The sequence below is a fragment of the Phaseolus vulgaris genome, chromosome 6 (genome assembly GCF_051622355.1).
Source record: "Phaseolus vulgaris cultivar YP4 chromosome 6, ASM5162235v1, whole genome shotgun sequence".
Taxonomy (NCBI): Eukaryota; Viridiplantae; Streptophyta; class Magnoliopsida; order Fabales; family Fabaceae; genus Phaseolus; species Phaseolus vulgaris.
In genome coordinates this window covers 33602915-33619643 of record NC_143503.1, presented here as the reverse complement: position 1 = coordinate 33619643, position 16729 = coordinate 33602915, and the positions used below count along the sequence as shown (strand labels likewise).

At 32.5% G+C, this 16729-nt stretch overlaps 3 protein-coding genes across 3 annotated transcripts; 1 reads left to right on the top strand and 2 right to left on the bottom strand.

The window, feature by feature from the left end:
* Window positions 1-570: 570 nt before the first annotated feature.
* PTAC12 (plastid transcriptionally active 12) lies at window positions 571-6672 on the bottom strand. The gene is made up of 9 exons (XM_068640567.2): window positions 6333-6672; window positions 5489-6169; window positions 5038-5150; window positions 3963-4222; window positions 3231-3352; window positions 2530-2598; window positions 1489-1542; window positions 1277-1384; window positions 571-1047 (listed from the first exon to the last, which is right to left on the bottom strand). The coding sequence occupies exons 1-9, from the start codon at window positions 6384-6386 to the stop codon at window positions 943-945; spliced, it is 1566 nt and encodes a 521-aa protein (XP_068496668.1). The 5' UTR covers window positions 6387-6672; the 3' UTR covers window positions 571-942.
* Window positions 6673-8083: 1411 nt separating this feature from the next.
* On the top strand, window positions 8084-11541 carry LOC137832409 (BTB/POZ domain-containing protein At5g03250). The gene is made up of 5 exons (XM_068640566.2): window positions 8084-8316; window positions 8516-8585; window positions 8859-10070; window positions 10661-11110; window positions 11247-11541. Exons 1-4 carry the CDS (start codon window positions 8258-8260, stop codon window positions 11075-11077), a joined length of 1758 nt encoding a protein of 585 aa, XP_068496667.1. The 5' UTR covers window positions 8084-8257; the 3' UTR covers window positions 11078-11110; window positions 11247-11541.
* A 1421-nt stretch (window positions 11542-12962) lies between these two features.
* LOC137832411 (ubiquitin-like protein 5) lies at window positions 12963-13613 on the bottom strand. The gene is made up of 2 exons (XM_068640568.2): window positions 13334-13613; window positions 12963-13144 (listed from the first exon to the last, which is right to left on the bottom strand). The coding sequence occupies exon 1, from the start codon at window positions 13560-13562 to the stop codon at window positions 13341-13343; it is 222 nt and encodes a 73-aa protein (XP_068496669.1). The 5' UTR covers window positions 13563-13613; the 3' UTR covers window positions 12963-13144; window positions 13334-13340.
* Window positions 13614-16729: the final 3116 nt, after the last annotated feature.

Genomic DNA, 16729 nt, shown 5'->3' with positions numbered 1-16729 from the left:
GAAAATACAGACACTTTCACGTGTGACTACATTTTTTGTTAAGCTTAATTTTATTAAAATTCAATAAGCCTAATTTGATATACTCTGTATAAAAGTAGTTACCACTAATTAATTTCTCTAAAAAAATGATCGCCTTGTGATTACATATATTAATATATAAAATAATTGTTTATAAAATCTCAATTACAGAAAATATTACCGCTAAGTATGATTTATGCATGTTTTACAATAATATATTGACGTCATACTTTGTTATTGATTATAAGTCATTCTTTATAACTAAAATGTGCATTTTATCTAAAGCTTTCCCTTTACCATTTTACCTCCCACTTTGGCATTTGGGGTGTGCTGATGCCATATTTGAGATGTGGCTTGCCACAAGTGATAATTTCTTTCAAATGAACCATAGCCATCTGATTAAATAAAATTATTCTAATGGTTCAAACAAAAGTGCTGGACACAAATACATTGAAGTAACCAAATCTGGAGGTCGTAAATGTACATGCCTTGGGCCAAATTCTGAGGGAGGTCGTAAATCTCAATGAACGAGGACATCGTTATCTGAACTACTTGAGAAAGAAGATACGTGACTTAACATCTATTTTGCACCAAAAAACTACAATATGCACCAATATGTTTAATATATTGGAATGGTCACTTCCCTAGTAAATTTATCTGCTAGGTTCCGTATGAAGAGGGATTTCAAAATTGTTAATGTAGACATGTTTAGGGAACAAGTGCTTAACAGAAACTAGAACCCACCCTTGAATCAGAATCGCACTCTAATAATTATCGCATTGGACACACATCCACTGTGGCTGTGCCTACCTAGAATTTACTTAGAGGGTATAGAAATTGACATAAGAAGATTAACAACCAAACCTTCTATTCTGTCTACAAAGCAATACAATACTCCACTTGAGATGCAACAGAGGATGCATGTCATTCTTCTTCTTCAAAGTCCATGAGGAAATCAGTCAAGTTTTCTGAATCCTCTACAGCTTCGTCCAGTGACATAGCACCATTTTTCTTTGGCTTTGGCTGTGGCTGCATATTCAAGGAGAGGAAGGGATGCTTTGTCAATTAAACAATGTTACGGATGAGAAAGAAACGAGCGAAATATAAAAAAATATATGTCAACGATTTCTGATTTCATTGTCATCCCAATAATAGGAGATACCAGAAAGTCTTTGATCCATCTGAGGCTACTTAACTAGAAAGCAGATGAAACCAGCAGAGAAACGACTACTAGAAAATATTTTATTTACAAGAGTACCTTTGACTTGCGAAGCTCAGGGGTACTTTTCAACACACTCCAATAATCACTAAGCTTCTCTTCCTCTCCCCCTTCCTCTACCTCCTCAACATCACTATCCTCTTCATCCTGGTAAAAAAGAGAGAAACAAGGGAGAAAATATTTCTTATAGCCGAACATTTTGGAATAAAACTAACTAGACAACCATTGTAAATGAAATCCTATAATCTCACATCATTCTCCCCAATGTCAACAGCTTTGGCCATAGCTTCATCCATGTCCGTCATCTGCCATAATACAAAATAAAGGGTATCAGACCATATAATAGAATGACTGGTCAAAGGTAGTATTAAATGGAGGAAGATGCAAAGCAGAAAGTATTTGTTATAAGAGGTTCATAACTTTACACTGAGTAAAGTAAGAAAGTTCAGATGAAAAAACCAACCAGTACTAAGTTATTCCATAAGAATTCAGTGGTCAACGAATTATAAATTTGTGTACAACTTTTGAGAAATTTCGAAAAGGTCATGTCTATCCTGCTATAAATTAGATATAAGGATCATATTATAGGTTGCCATGATAAACAGAAAACTTACTCATTAAATATTTACTTTCAAATGGATCTTCCCCGTGTTATGGCTCAACTTTAACAAATAAAATCAAAGAAGAATAAAGAGACATTCTTCTTATTTGAATTTATAGCTTTCTCTACCATTTTAAATATCCATCCAGATTCTGATTAGTGGTCCAGACAACCTGATGGAAGTGAGTGACAGGCAGAAAACCTAATGAAAGTCAATTTACATAACAAAACTATATTTCACGAGTCCTCCACCCCAACTATTGTGTCAACGGAAATAATTCTTTAGGAGTAATGAGACTTTAAGGTTCCTAATAAAATGACAATTTCCCGTCCCATTAAGCAGAATTGGTATATTGAATTGGAAAAAAGACAAGTAAATGATACTCCGTGCCTCCTTGGTATATGTGAACTAAACTTAGTTCAAAAGAGCCAACTAAAATTCCCATGCTTTGAGTCTACGTAACTCCGACCTCTTGCCCCTCAACATTAGTTGAGTGTAGAGTCCCACCTTTCACCTTTCTTTTACTTTAATCTTTTTGCCCAAATGAATCTAATCTAAACCAAGTTAAGGCAAATCATATAAAATAAAACCAAACAATAAATTTCTTCAAGAAAGAAATTCCCTATATGCAACTCATCAGTTTGCAAAATAATCCAATCAATTAATATTATCAAGTTCAAACTTCCTTACCTCAACAAGTTCAGTCTTTTCCTCGGCCATAGTCTTGTCAAATTCATCCCTTGAAGTGAGTTTTCCATGCTGATCGAAAAAGAAAAGAAATTCAGAAATTGCGGCGTAAATAAAATAATCACAATTTTAATTAAAAATTTGGTCTTGGCATTATGTAAGTCTGAAAATGAATGTTTCAACAAAGAGTAAAAAAAAAGTCAAAAATCATATATTTGAGGGCAAAATTTGGCCAATGTCTACAGAACGACATTTGTAACACTATGTCAAGTGCTTTGGAGGATTATCCTCATAAAGCAACAAAGTAAAATTGAAAGGATTAGAACTGAAATGAATCTAACAGTAACAGATTCAACTTAATCTTATAACCAACATGGAGAATTGTCTTACTTTTTTTATGGAATTTGAAAGAGAATACAAGATATCTAACGAGTTAAAACCATGACATTATTTTGTAATGATCAACTTATGAAGTGGATAAAATAACAATAAATTACCAAGTGAAGTTCATATTTTGGAGACACTATAAGTAGTATCAAGCACATAATTTTTAGAGTTTGAGAATTTATGCCAATTATTTTAGCCATCCTATAGATATATGTTCACATTCGTCTAAAGATATTAACTATTGCAATTTATTCCCATTTTAACAAAAAAAAAAAGGAGTAATAAGAAAACAAGGAGAAGATCTTAGAGTAAATAACCTCCTTCAGATAAGCCACCATATTTGGCGTTGGTTCATGAAAATTTGGCCCCCTGTAGTCAATCACTTCATTTGGATCTTGAATATAGTTCACAGTCGGGTAAACTGGATCTCCACCCCATACTGCAAGAAAGATGAATATTTTTTAACCAAATATTCTGAATTAAACTATTATCAGTAAAGTGAGCAAAATTGTTTGATAAGAAGATGCCAATGCATAAATTATGATGACGACAGGCAACAGGTGAATAGTTTAACACTAAATATTAGAGGTAAAAGTAGATACATTAAATTAAGTAAACAGGGAATAAATACAAGCAAGAAGTTTCAAGGACAAAAACAAAATGTAAGATGCTGAAAACTCCTAGTTAATTGTTATGATATTGATATAGAATAAAAAGAACAAGAAAAAAAAAGGCCTTCGAAGAAAAACAGATGATCAGTAAATAGATAATAACAAATGGAAGTCAAAGTTCTCCTTTCTGATATAATTTCAGTTAGTTATTCTCTTATTTCTTAAATACATTCAGAACTTGGTCAAAATAACAGCATACATAGTAGTGTTTTTTTTTTCTGAGAAAAAAGGCCTTTAAATGGTTCTTTAACAAAGAGCTAATTAAAGTGAAACAAATTTAAACTCAAGAAATAAGAAGAATGGCAGTATCACATTAAAAGATTAAGAAACTAAAAAGATACAGCCATGACACAAATATTTATGTTTATAAGTCAGTACTTTGCTTTATCTGATCCTCCCTCATTCGCATTGCTAAAGGGTCCCTTTGAATTCGATAATCAGTCCCCATCATCACCCGATACTCTCGGTCAGTTTGGTGGCAAAACATTTCAACTAGTTGTGCATTTTCATCTTCTCCAGTCTCTTCAAAATGCTTCTGAATTGCTTCGCGAGATGTGTCCCTTTTCCATGCTTTCACCCATTCTGAATAGTATGCAATTGGACCATCTCTTTCCAGTCTCTCTTGCTCAGCCTGCAGCCTGCAAAAATCAGGAGTATTTTAATTGATTCAATCATGTGATGACACAAACTAATACAGGAAGCTTTTATACTTGACATTTTCACGGTTTAAAGCAAAAGAAAATGAAGAATATTTTGTGTGCCACAATTTAAGATAAAACCATTTTGAATTTTAAAATTAATTCTTCTATATGAATTTACAATTATGAAAAATTAAATTCAACCCCATACACTTATGCTTAGGCACATTAAAACCCAACACAGCCATAGTAGGTAGGTTTTCTCAAATATTTTTTCTTGCGTTCAAGTATTCTCTTTACTTTTGTTTTAAAAAACAACAACTAATAGTATATTTTCCTTTCATTTTTGAAAAGACACATCTTTAATTTGGAATCTGTTGTTCACATAGTACATCCGTTTTAACAAGGAAGCAGAACTCAAACTTGAACCTTTTAAATGAATGAAGCATATTGACTGGTACCACTTTTTTAAACTCAGTTTATTAAAAAGTACATGTAAAGGAGGGGCTTAAATAAACTTGGAGCAGCTTATGTCCGGCCAGAACAGTAAGAACTTTGTCAAGTTACTCTCCTTACACTTAATTCACGATGTGATTTGTGTCAAGTAGTCTTCTTAGCATATGAAGGTTACTCACATGCATTTTCTCAGTCCTTTCAGAATTTTTTCCAATCTTCAAGCAACTGTTGTTTAACCTATCTAGTTAATCACTTTGTTTGCAGCTCTTATATGTTTTACATTTTGAATGCACTACAACAAATACCATTTTTATTTCTAGGCTTATCAGAGTTATGTTGTGAGTGTTAGTCAACAATACCTTTCTTCTTTATAAATTTCACGCCTTGCTCGATAAAGGGCAGTTTCTGTTAATGTTGGCTCTTCACCGTGAAGCTTTATTTGTCCAGTTTCTGCCATAGCTTTCAGGAAAACCTGAAAAATGAAAGAGGAGTTTAGGTTCAAGATGTAAAACTTAATTAAAAAACATAGAATTTGTGACTTCAACATATATGACTGGCTTTTAGACCTATTGTTTGATGAACATGACCATGGATGATCAAACAAATAGAAGTATCTGAAATGGTGACTGAGAGCACCTGACAAGAAAATAATTTTACATCCCAAATCGTTGTAGTCTGTTAACCAGGTTGCCAACAGAAAAAATGAACTGCCCACTTGACCTTTTAATCCATAAATTGACCATCGTGAATTAATCCACAGCCAAAATAAATTCCGATCATAAAGCACGAAAACAAAAAATGAACACTAACCGTTTCAACATCAGGTTTCCTCCTTTGCCACCTGGACCATTGTTCTTTGTCCGACTCTTTCCAATTCCACCACAGCTCCTCATTGGGAAGCACCCCCTCTATCGGCCTTTTAGTCTTTGGATCAACAAACGGATGAGAAAGTCCAACTCTCTTATTGAACTCATATTCACTCAATTCTTCCTCCTCGGGTTCAGACTGATAAACAACAAACTCAGACGAGTGATCCTGAGATTCTTCGGAGGATTCAACCAAAAGCTCAGAAGAGCCAGAGCCAGCACCAGAAAATTCCACAGTGGACTGAGACGAAGAAGAAGCAGCAGCAGGAACAGATGCCTTGTAGTTCTTCCTCCTACTTCCAGGCTTGGCTCCATAAGATGGAGAGGTTGTTGATTCAGCAGTTGGAGCCGGTGCCCTTGCCGCCCTCACACGACTAGCAGTTCCCTCAGGCCAATACTCTTGACTGGGAATACTCGCTCGGGCGCCGGAGGCCGGCTCGAGCTGGCCAGAGGTGGAGTCAAAGTAACTGTGATAGGGTGGACGCTCCACCGACACATGCTTAATGTGCTCCTCCTCATCTTTCTTTTCACACTTTATGCAAGGAACCCTCCTTCTACAATAATTGCTCAAAATAACTCCACGTTGCACAATACCAGCACCAACAAGGTACGATGATGGTGGTGTCTATGAGGTTTGTTGCAAGTTTCAACATTTGTATAATACAAATTAAATTAGCTAAATTTCCCATCCAACAAAGGCATGTAATATCAGAAATTGATTTTCTTTCTTGTTTATAGTGTTAATGTAAAGTGCAGATAAGGCGAAAAGTTGAAGTTAGGAGGGTTACCTGGAAGCGATTGAAGGACAAATTGGGGACGAAATTGGAATGCATGGAAGCCATGTGCTCCCACTGAAGCCTGGGTTGCACGAAGGCGTGAATGGCGAAATTCAAAACGGCGACGTTTAATTACTCCGTTGCTGCGACGGAGAGGGAGACACTCAACCCAACACTGCTTCCTTATCGATTTTCATCTGGATAAAATTCTTAGTTACCGGTAAGAAAAAACAAAAATCCAATTATATAGAATCATTTCATTAGCCTTCATTTCTTTTTTGAAAATAATAGTAAAATGCTTCTTTATATTTAAATTTAATATTTAGTATCATTCTTTTACCGTTACAAAAATAATAAAACGATGAAATTTACATGATATATGATATTAATGTTTTTATATATACGTCAACATTTAGTAATAGCTTTTATCATTGCAAAATGAGTAAAAGGAAAGACTAAAAATCACATTTTTTAAAAATAGAAAGGTAAATTAATCAATTTTTAAAGTAATAGGATTCTATGCCGACCGACATGATGACGTGGCTCGATCTCCCTGACCGAACTGATCGAGACATACGCTAACATGGTTTGGTTTTTCTGACTGAGCTGGCTGAGACACCTCGCACGGTCAGACCGACCGACACATATAACCATTAACGTTCAAACTAAGGTCAGTGAAGTTAAACTACCATTAAGAATTAGGTAATGCAATCCTAAGTGTGATCCATTCCACTAATCAAACTCAATAAGATAAATCAATTAAAATAATATAAATAGCACACATTCTAAAGAACATGGTACGTCATTTATTACTGTGCACTTGCCTATGACCCGCCTTACTGACTTGAGCGTCTCGGAGTGACTTCTGCAAGTACCTCCCCCATTTGGCATTCACTCGAGACTGAGAACTAAAGGAGAAGCACGGAGACGAGAAAGATCCCAGCAAAACCCTAACAACCTGCCAGACCGAAGGAGGAAATTAATTTCAGAGAATTATCGTAATTGTTTTGGTGTTCAGTCTAGTTTCAACTAAATAGACATTTGATTGCAAATATAAAACTATACGAAATGAGAATCTCTTTCTAAGAATTTCTTTATTTTAATGTAAATTTTATAAATACAAACTCGAGAGAATGTCTTATAAAATAATATTGTTTATTAATAAACAAAAAAGATTGCAAACCTACTAAAAATGTAATTTTATTTATTGTTGAATTAATCCTAGTCTAAATATTGCTAAACTTACTATCAACAAATATTTGTATATTTGAAAAACTTGAAATCAATTTGACTTGACTTATTATTTAGATTAAGTTTCGATATAATACTTTATAACTTTTGTATGCTAAGTAATTTTAAATAATTTAGATTAAGTTGTGAAATAATACTTTAAAATTTAAGTTTTTATTTAATAAATAAATACTTTTCATGAATCGAAATATTCATTCGCTATTTTGCGACTTTATTATTATTTAACCAAAAATAGCAGATTGTTTATCAGAAAATATCAAAACTGAAATAACCAAAAAAATCTAAAAGGCAGAATATTAGATTTAATTAATTCAATTTTAATATTATTTTCAAATCAGTTTAAATTGAATCTCAAATTGTTTTTATAATTGGATGTAATCCATAGCTACCTACCTAGATGCACACACAGAAAATGATATTGTCCCACGTTATGTCAGACATGCTAACAAATTATTGGATGAAAGAGGAGAGAGAGAGAGACATCATAAGCGGAATTTGGAGATAGCTACGTTAACCGTTTTCCTCGCTCCTTCAGTTACTAGCCTTCTTGTGTGTGGAGCATCGTCACTTCCATCTTTCTCTTTTTTTTTCTTCCTTTTCACCCTCCTCTGCCCTCCATGTCTCAATTTATCAATCTTCAAACAACAATCCCTATTTCAATTAACTAATTAGATATATGAATAATAATGGCATTCATGAAGCAGGGGTCAAAGTCTGAACCTTTTCGTCGGGAAGGTCAAACGTGGTGATCATTCATCTCTTTCAAAATCTATGCTCTAATGGGTCCTTCCTTCTGCCATTAACCCACGTTTTGTTAATTTTATAATTGTTAGGTTCCCACATAAATAAAAATGTAACCTTGTATCCCTTGACGGTTTTTTCATTACTTTGTTTGTGAATTCCCCTAATTTGGATCATTTATACTAACATTGTTTTGCATTCAGGGTTTGTACGACAGGACTATCGAGTGATGTTACCATTGAAGTTGGCGAAATCTCATTTCTCCTCCACAAGGTGCTTGTTCCTATTTAACATAAGACAAAACTTAGATGCATGTGCTTTTAGGTTTGCATTAAAAACCAATATAAGTTGCCAAGGTGAAGTTTCAATTTTGACACGAGAACAACACTAGAAGCCCCTAACGATCTGCGTCTAAGTTTTATTCTTTCACATGCTGTGCATTGTGTAGTTGATTTTTCCCCGTCTCTTCAACTTCTATGAGTTTGAATGTCTTTTCGAGTTGATCCTTAGTTTGTTTCTACGTTTGTGTTTGTGATTTTGATGCAGTTTCCATTGCTTTCTAGAAGTGGCCTACTGAAGAAACTCATTGCAGAGTCCTCTAATGAGGATGAATCAAGTTGTGTTTTGCAACTTTATGATGTTCCTGGTGGAGCCAAAACATTTGAGGATATAACCAGGTTCTGCTACGGTGTAAAAATAGAAATCACATCATTAAATGTAGTCAGCCTTAGATGTGCAGCTGAGTACCTGCAAATGACTGAAGACTATGGCGAAGCGAATCTTGTTGAACAGACTGAGACTTTTCTCAATGAAATTTTCAGCAATTGGCCAGATTCTATAAAAGCCCTTGAAACATGCGAGGAAGTGCAACCCTTTGCGGAAGACCTCCATATAGTTTCAAGATGCATTGATTCCTTGGCTATGAAGGCTTGTTCAGATCCGAACTTATTCAACTGGCCCGTGGCTGCACGTAATTGCAAGCAAAATCAAGAAGACGACCATGCATTATGGAATGGAATTTCTAGAGATACAAGATTATCTCAAAGTGATGATTGGTGGTTTTATGATGTGTCTTTGTTAAGCCTACCCTTTTATAAACGACTCATTATAGCAATAGAAGCAAAAGGAATGAAATCTGAGGCCGTTGCTGCATCTCTCATATACTATCTTAGGAGGTTTCTCCCCTTGATGAATAGGCAATCAAGCTTCACTGATACAGGCCATGCTACCATTCCTAATACTTCCGAAGCAGACCAAAGGGCTCTACTTGAAGAAATTGTGGAGTTGATTCCTAATAAAAGAGGGGTCACATCCTCAAAGAATTTGCTTAGGCTGCTCCGCACAGCCATGATACTGAGTGCAAGTCCATCATGTAGGGAAAATTTGGAGAGAAGGGTAGGAGCTCAACTAGACCAGGCTGCACTTGTGGATCTTCTCATTCCAAATATGGGATACTCGATGGAGACACTATATGATATAGACTGCATCCAGAGGATCCTTGATCATTTTATGTCTATATACCAGCCTGCATCTGTAGCAGCTTCTCCATGTATAATTGAGCAGGGGGCATTGATGGCTGGAGCTGATGCATTGACACCTATGACAATGGTTGCAAATTTGCTTGATGGATATCTTGCTGAGGTGGCTTCAGATACTAATATGAGCTTGGCTAAGTTTCTGGCACTTGCTATTGCAATTCCAGATTATGCTAGGCCACTTGATGATGGTATATACCACGCAATAGATGTATACCTTAAGGTTAGATAATTTTGGATAGCCAATATTAACCTGTGTTATGTTTCTGGTTTACTAAATGTTTTGGTATGTAGATATCATAACTTTTGAAACAGAATTGAAATTGAGGAAGAATGAATCAAATTAGTATTGGTGATATTTGAAAGCTACTGCTCACCGCCTTATGTGCAGCTATATTGAGAATGAAAATAAAATTAAACTCATGACAAAGAAAAAAAGTGTTTAACAAGTCTATTTGGTGAGTGAATCTCTCATAAAATAGATCACCAAATAGAGCCGAAGGGAAAACAACATTACTAGGTTTCATTTTTTAGATTATTAAAAATGTGATGGAATGGAATGGATGGAGCAATGATGAATGCATTAAATTCCATTTCATCCGATATCTTTTCTTTTTCTTTCCTCCAATTTGGAGAATATGGAATGGAACCAACTTTCTCTTTAAAAGTTCAATCCTAAATCTACACAATGAAATGGTAGTTTTTGTTTTATCTCAATATGCTTTAGATATCCTAACCCCTGAGAACGACCTCGCAGAAAGTAATACAACATTATTATATAATCATTCTAATGTAAAACTCCGACAACTACAGATACATCCATGGCTGACAGATTCTGAACGGGAGCAACTTTGCAGATTGATGAACTGTCAAAAGCTCTCATTAGAAGCAAGCACTCATGCAGCACAAAATGAAAGATTGCCTCTACGAGTAATTGTTCAAGTCCTATTTTTTGAACAGCTTAGACTCCGTACATCAATATCTGGGTGGTTCTTTGTTTCTGACAATCTTGATAACGGACATCACCACAGTGGAAATGTTGTCCTTCCCAATAATGATCCTTGTCAACGGGACACTGCAGAGGGAAATGAAAACTTGAGGGAACGTCTTTTGGAGCTGGAGAAGGAATGCTCAAGCATCAGAAACGAGCTGCAGAAGTTGACTAAGACAAAGAAAAGTTGGAGTATTTTACCAAAAAGGTTTGGCTTTAGAAAAAAGTCAGAGAGTTGAGTTGAGAGGGTTCAATGAACTTCATAGCAACAAGTAAGTGGAGATAATAATTTCCTTCTGACTTGCATTGTATTTTTCCTGTGTCTGTAACTTGACAATCAAATTTGTTGGTAGTGAAAAAGTTCAGGGAGTGCTATTCTCACATTTCTTACATTACTGTGTCTGACAGGAGGAATCGTGGTCATCACTCCTTTTGGTGTTGCAGATCCTCAACATTCTGTTCCTGCTTTTTGTCTGATCATTTTAGTTGTGAGATGGTTGTATACAGTCAATGTTTTAGCTCTATTTATTTATTAGTATGGTACATACAAACGTGAGATCCTGTCAGATTTGAAACTCTAGGGTGATTATGGTGCACTTGCTGATGATGGCTCTTAGGGTGTCCATCCTTTTTTGCCGGTGACACTGACTCTTGATTTTCCATATTTTCTGTCCATCAACAAAGTGACTAACCTATTCATTCCTTAGCTAACCTGTCTTGACTATCTGATGTAGTTTCTTGTTTGAAGAAAACCAAAACCCTTGGCTCACTAATGACAAATACTAGCTGTATATATCCATTTACTCCCGAAGGCTGTATCTGACCATGTTGTTTAATGACCACTTGAATGCGGCAGCATGCAGAAGTTGCGTATCGATTAGGTAGATAGGTAGATGCCATAAACACTGTAAATACAAAACTACGTGCACATGCGTATGGAGTACAAAAACAACGATGATGTATCTTACATTTAGTAATGACCAAACAATTTTAGTCCTTTCCGCATAAAAACTGAGAATTGCGATAGAGAAGGTGAATATCATGTTTGCTTCCTTTCTCAAACGTACTTTTTATATTAAAAGATACAAATGTGTTGCATTTACTTAACAGAAATGGACGTAATTTCACTGATTGGGAATGGTAATCCAAACAAGCATGAGAAAGAATTTCTAATTCATTGGTATAAGCAAAAACTACTATTTTAATCAATCGCTCTGTAAACCGAACAGTCTGGTTACCGAGAAGCATGTTTCTACAATTCCTCCTGTAATAAAATAAGATGTTTCTGACCATATTCTTTCAGTTCAAGCACTAGTATACTGAACACCAACAAACATGTGAATTAAGTGCATTTTGACTTTAAAAATACTTGTTAGTTTTTGAAAAAAAATCAGTTACGTTGTGACGTAATTGAAATACAAATATGCCTCAATTACTTCAGTAGAAATAACCCAATTGAGAACTTTTTTCTTCTGATAATTGACATTCTGATTCAACGGAGCCTTGTCCATGGTAACTTCTAATTCACATTCATCTTGCTTTGATTTACCACTCAAACCCATCCACATTGTGCCAAGTGCTAACATGTGCACACGAACTAATCGTGTGCCAGCTCTACCAAACCCAAAGAACTGCGTGTTTGTCAAATATAACACAGTTCGTGTCTATGTTTTTTCGAAAAATGAATAATCATATTATCGTTTGAGAATTGAGAAATGTTCTATAAACGACTTTTGCTGGCATTTAAAACATCAGTTAGCTTATTAAATATTCATTATTGATCACATGGTAGATTTCGCGCATTAAAATGCCAAAACAGAAAAACTCATCCATCCACGAACAGCCACAAGTGTAGAAGCTTAGGTCTGATAAATATGTTAATTTGACTTCAATACAAGGAACCATATCCATTGAAAAATATACATAATATAACATTAACCACGTAACTACTATGAAAAAAATACTTAAAACTGCATGGCGTACTATATTCAATTTGAATCTATGGCATTTCAAATTAGAGAACAAAAAAAGGCACACAATTCTAGATAGCATTGAACTCGTATAGCACAGTGAACTCACGATAATATCCTGTGTCCTAATATTAGTTGATCAATAACCAGAGAATTAAAAAGCAAAAGGCATAAGCAAGCACTTCACCCATCAGTTGATGATATAGGCTCTACAATACATAGTTCACCCAGATTAAGGGGATGTACATTATTCAAACCAATGGGACTTTAGCAAGTCAGAATTACATTTAGCGCTTATCACATTCCAACACAAAGTATACTACGCATAAAACACACCTGAAAGCAAAAAAACGAAAACACGATGTTATTGTCTAAGTCGAATAATCGATACAAACATGGCAGAAAACAGAAGACAGCTTGATTGCAGAAGAAAAATTTACTGGAGAAATCGAAACTCGAAAACCCTAATACCGACTTGAGAAAGAGTAAAAGAAAATTTGGGAAGGAAAGAGAGGAGGAAGATACCAGGAGTTTAGTTGTAGTAGAGTTCGAGACCCATGCCATCGTGGATCTCGTAATCCTTCAGAGTGATGTGATCCTTGTAGATGGTGTACCACTTCTGGATGCGGATCTTGTCGGCTCTGGTGCCAGTCTGAGCCGCCACAAGCTTCTTCAGGTCGCCGATTGTGTCATCATCGTTGCACTTCACGCGCACCTTCTTTCCCAATCGGTCGTTCAACACCACCTCGATCATCTTCGCGAAGCAAACAACCCTAATCCCCAAATTCCAAACCCAATGTGTATTTGGCCTACCGCGTTATTCCTTTGTCTCGGTCGTATTTATAGTTATGTTCACCGCCTCTCTTTGCGTATCCACCAAGTTTGACTTCGCAATTAATATTTTAAGTTTTTGGTAAGGAAAATATATATAATAATAAAATAAAGAACATGATAAATTATAATCTATCAAATGTTTGGTATGCATAAAAAAAGAATTAAATAATGATATAGAGTATGATATCAAATATTTTTTATTAAAAATATATTTTTTAAGTTGAATCTTAATTTTTTGTATTTTTTTACAGATAATGAAAACTATAAAAATAATATTTTAATTAAATTATACAAAAATTATATTTTATTCATGTAACTACTCTTTACGTTATAAAATTTTTATCTATGATTTTAAAATTATAATAATGTTCTAAAAAAATATCATTTAATGTTAATATTGCAATGAAAAACATAATTAAATTTATATGTCACAATAATTGTAAATACAAATATAATATAATATGTTAAATGACAAACTATTGATATATTTATTATATAAATTAGTATTAAAAATGACATTTTATTTACTAGTTACTTTTTTCTTAAAAAAATCTATAAATTTTGTGAAATTAATATTAATAAAAATGTAATTTTTAATATTTTAATTACTGTTCTAATTTTTAAAATATATATATATATATATAATATTATTTTTAACTTAACTCAATAAGATAACTAAATAACTAAAGTGACATTTGTCTTAGTAAAACAAATAACATATTTCAAGATATGATATATCATGTTGGTAACACCTTTTTTTCTATTATACTCGAACTTTAAGAAAAAAAATACTCATGTATTTGTTATTGTATTACAGATAAAGAAATAAGTCAAATATTAAAGTGTATAACTATTTTATTACAATACAAAATTATTATAATTTTTATTCCATATAAAGTTTATTATATTTATTAGTTCATGTAACTTTAAACACACATATAAAAAAGAATGAAGATATGCACTTGGTTATAGTGATGATTCTAAAATACACTTACTAATATTTGAAATATAAAATTAACATGTGACGTTTCTATTTATTTTAATATTTTCAAAATAAATCCTAAAAAATGGGTTTTTTTTTACAATTGAGAGATCTAAATTATGCATAGAATTCAAGACTAATACTTTGGTTGGGTCTATTTACTTTTGGAGTGCTAATAAAGTGTTAGTATTCCTCATGCATTATTGAATTAATTTACACTTACTTGGAAGAAGAAGAAAAAAGGAAAGAGAGAGGGAAGAATGACCTCTCATAAACTATAAAGAAATGTATAAAAAAATTGGATTAAATTGGTAAATTACAAATTTGATTTTCGATTTTTACTTGTATGAGAATGATTAGTTATTTGCTCATATGGTACATATTTGTCTTATAACTGATTATGGACTTTTTATAATTGGTTATAGTTGTTAATAATATTTAAAAAAAAGTTGAATGGATTTAAAAGATGAAAGGTGACTCATCAAAAAATACATGTGGTAGTGATTATAAATAAATGAATTATCTATGAGTTCAACTATAATCCATTAATGGTGTGTAATTATTTTTTTGTTTGAGTTAGTTAAGTGTCTTTATGTATACGTAGATACCTAGATACACATATATTACATGAAGTTTATAATTGAGTGTAGGATTGTAGAATTATAATTATAGAATTATAGGTTATAGGATTAATATAAGATTCTAGTGATACAATTCGATTGTGAATTAAAACTTTATCATATATTAAATTATATTTATGTCATTTAAAGTTTGAGTTTCTTATAGACCTAACAATACATAAAGAGTTAATATAGAAATTTATATAACTTGCTCATCTTATAATGTATATATTTAAAAATGTTTATAAAAAAATTAGTTTGTAATATCATATTATATTATGAGCATCTAAATTATGTGAATATATTTAACTGGTATATTATTTAGGTAGAGTAAATCAGGATGTTAGATGTTTGATTTTATTATTCAGACCCACAAGTCTTCATCTTTTCCCTCACCAACCTTTCCCATCTCTTCTTTTCTTTTTGTTTTCTACAACAAAATCTAAAATTCACAGTAAAACTTTATACTCACAATTTTTTAAAGAGAAAGAGAAATTATATTTGAATTCTAAGTAATAATTCAATTTCATAAAATCGATTCATGGAATGAGATTTACATCCACTTATATATAATGAAATATCTTATTTTTAGTAGATGTAAGATCTTCAACAAATTTCATTCATTATGCACTCATATTCTCACTAATATTTTAATCAAAAGAATTTACTACTCTTTTTAATTATCTCCCACAAATTTCTTCTAATTTCTTCGATTGTAAATTAATAATCTTTTTAATATTACTCATATTAATAATATTTGTCGAGGTTATTCCAAAAAAAATACTCAATATTTATAAATTGATTGAAAAAAATATTTATTATATATTTTAATGTAATTTAATATTATTGAATTATATCTAATTGATTTTCTTTCGAAGGAGAATATAGAATATCTAATTTTTTTAATCATTTGTAGTAAATGTATATTACTTCTAAATCGTTACTAAAATAAAATTATATTAATGAAAGTATTTTTTGACATGTATAAAAAATTTAAATATTATTTCTGTAATATCTTTATCATCATTAAAATAAATTTATGTAAATTAAATTAATTTTACACAATTTTTCTTACAAATTTATTTTTTTGAACAAAATAATTAATTTTAAATAAAGTAGCCTCTTTTTTTTAATATGAAAAAAAGACCAAACAACTTTTTACTTAAAAGAATAATTGACAAACGAATTATTTATAAATTTTTTTTATCAAGATTTAGTTTTGTTAACTTATATATAGTTAGGACTTTATAAAATTATTTTATCTGTTGTCTGAATCTAATCTTCAAAACTATATTTGTTGTATCTAAAACCATTCATTTTAAGTTTAAATAATACACTTGTTTGCATGAGAAAAAGGAAGTTCTTCTCGTTTTGTTACAATTTTTATTATTATTTTAATAATAATAATAATAATAACTTTATTACTATCTTACAAAAATACGAGAGGTAAATACAAGATCGTTTATATTTTCACTATTTAATATT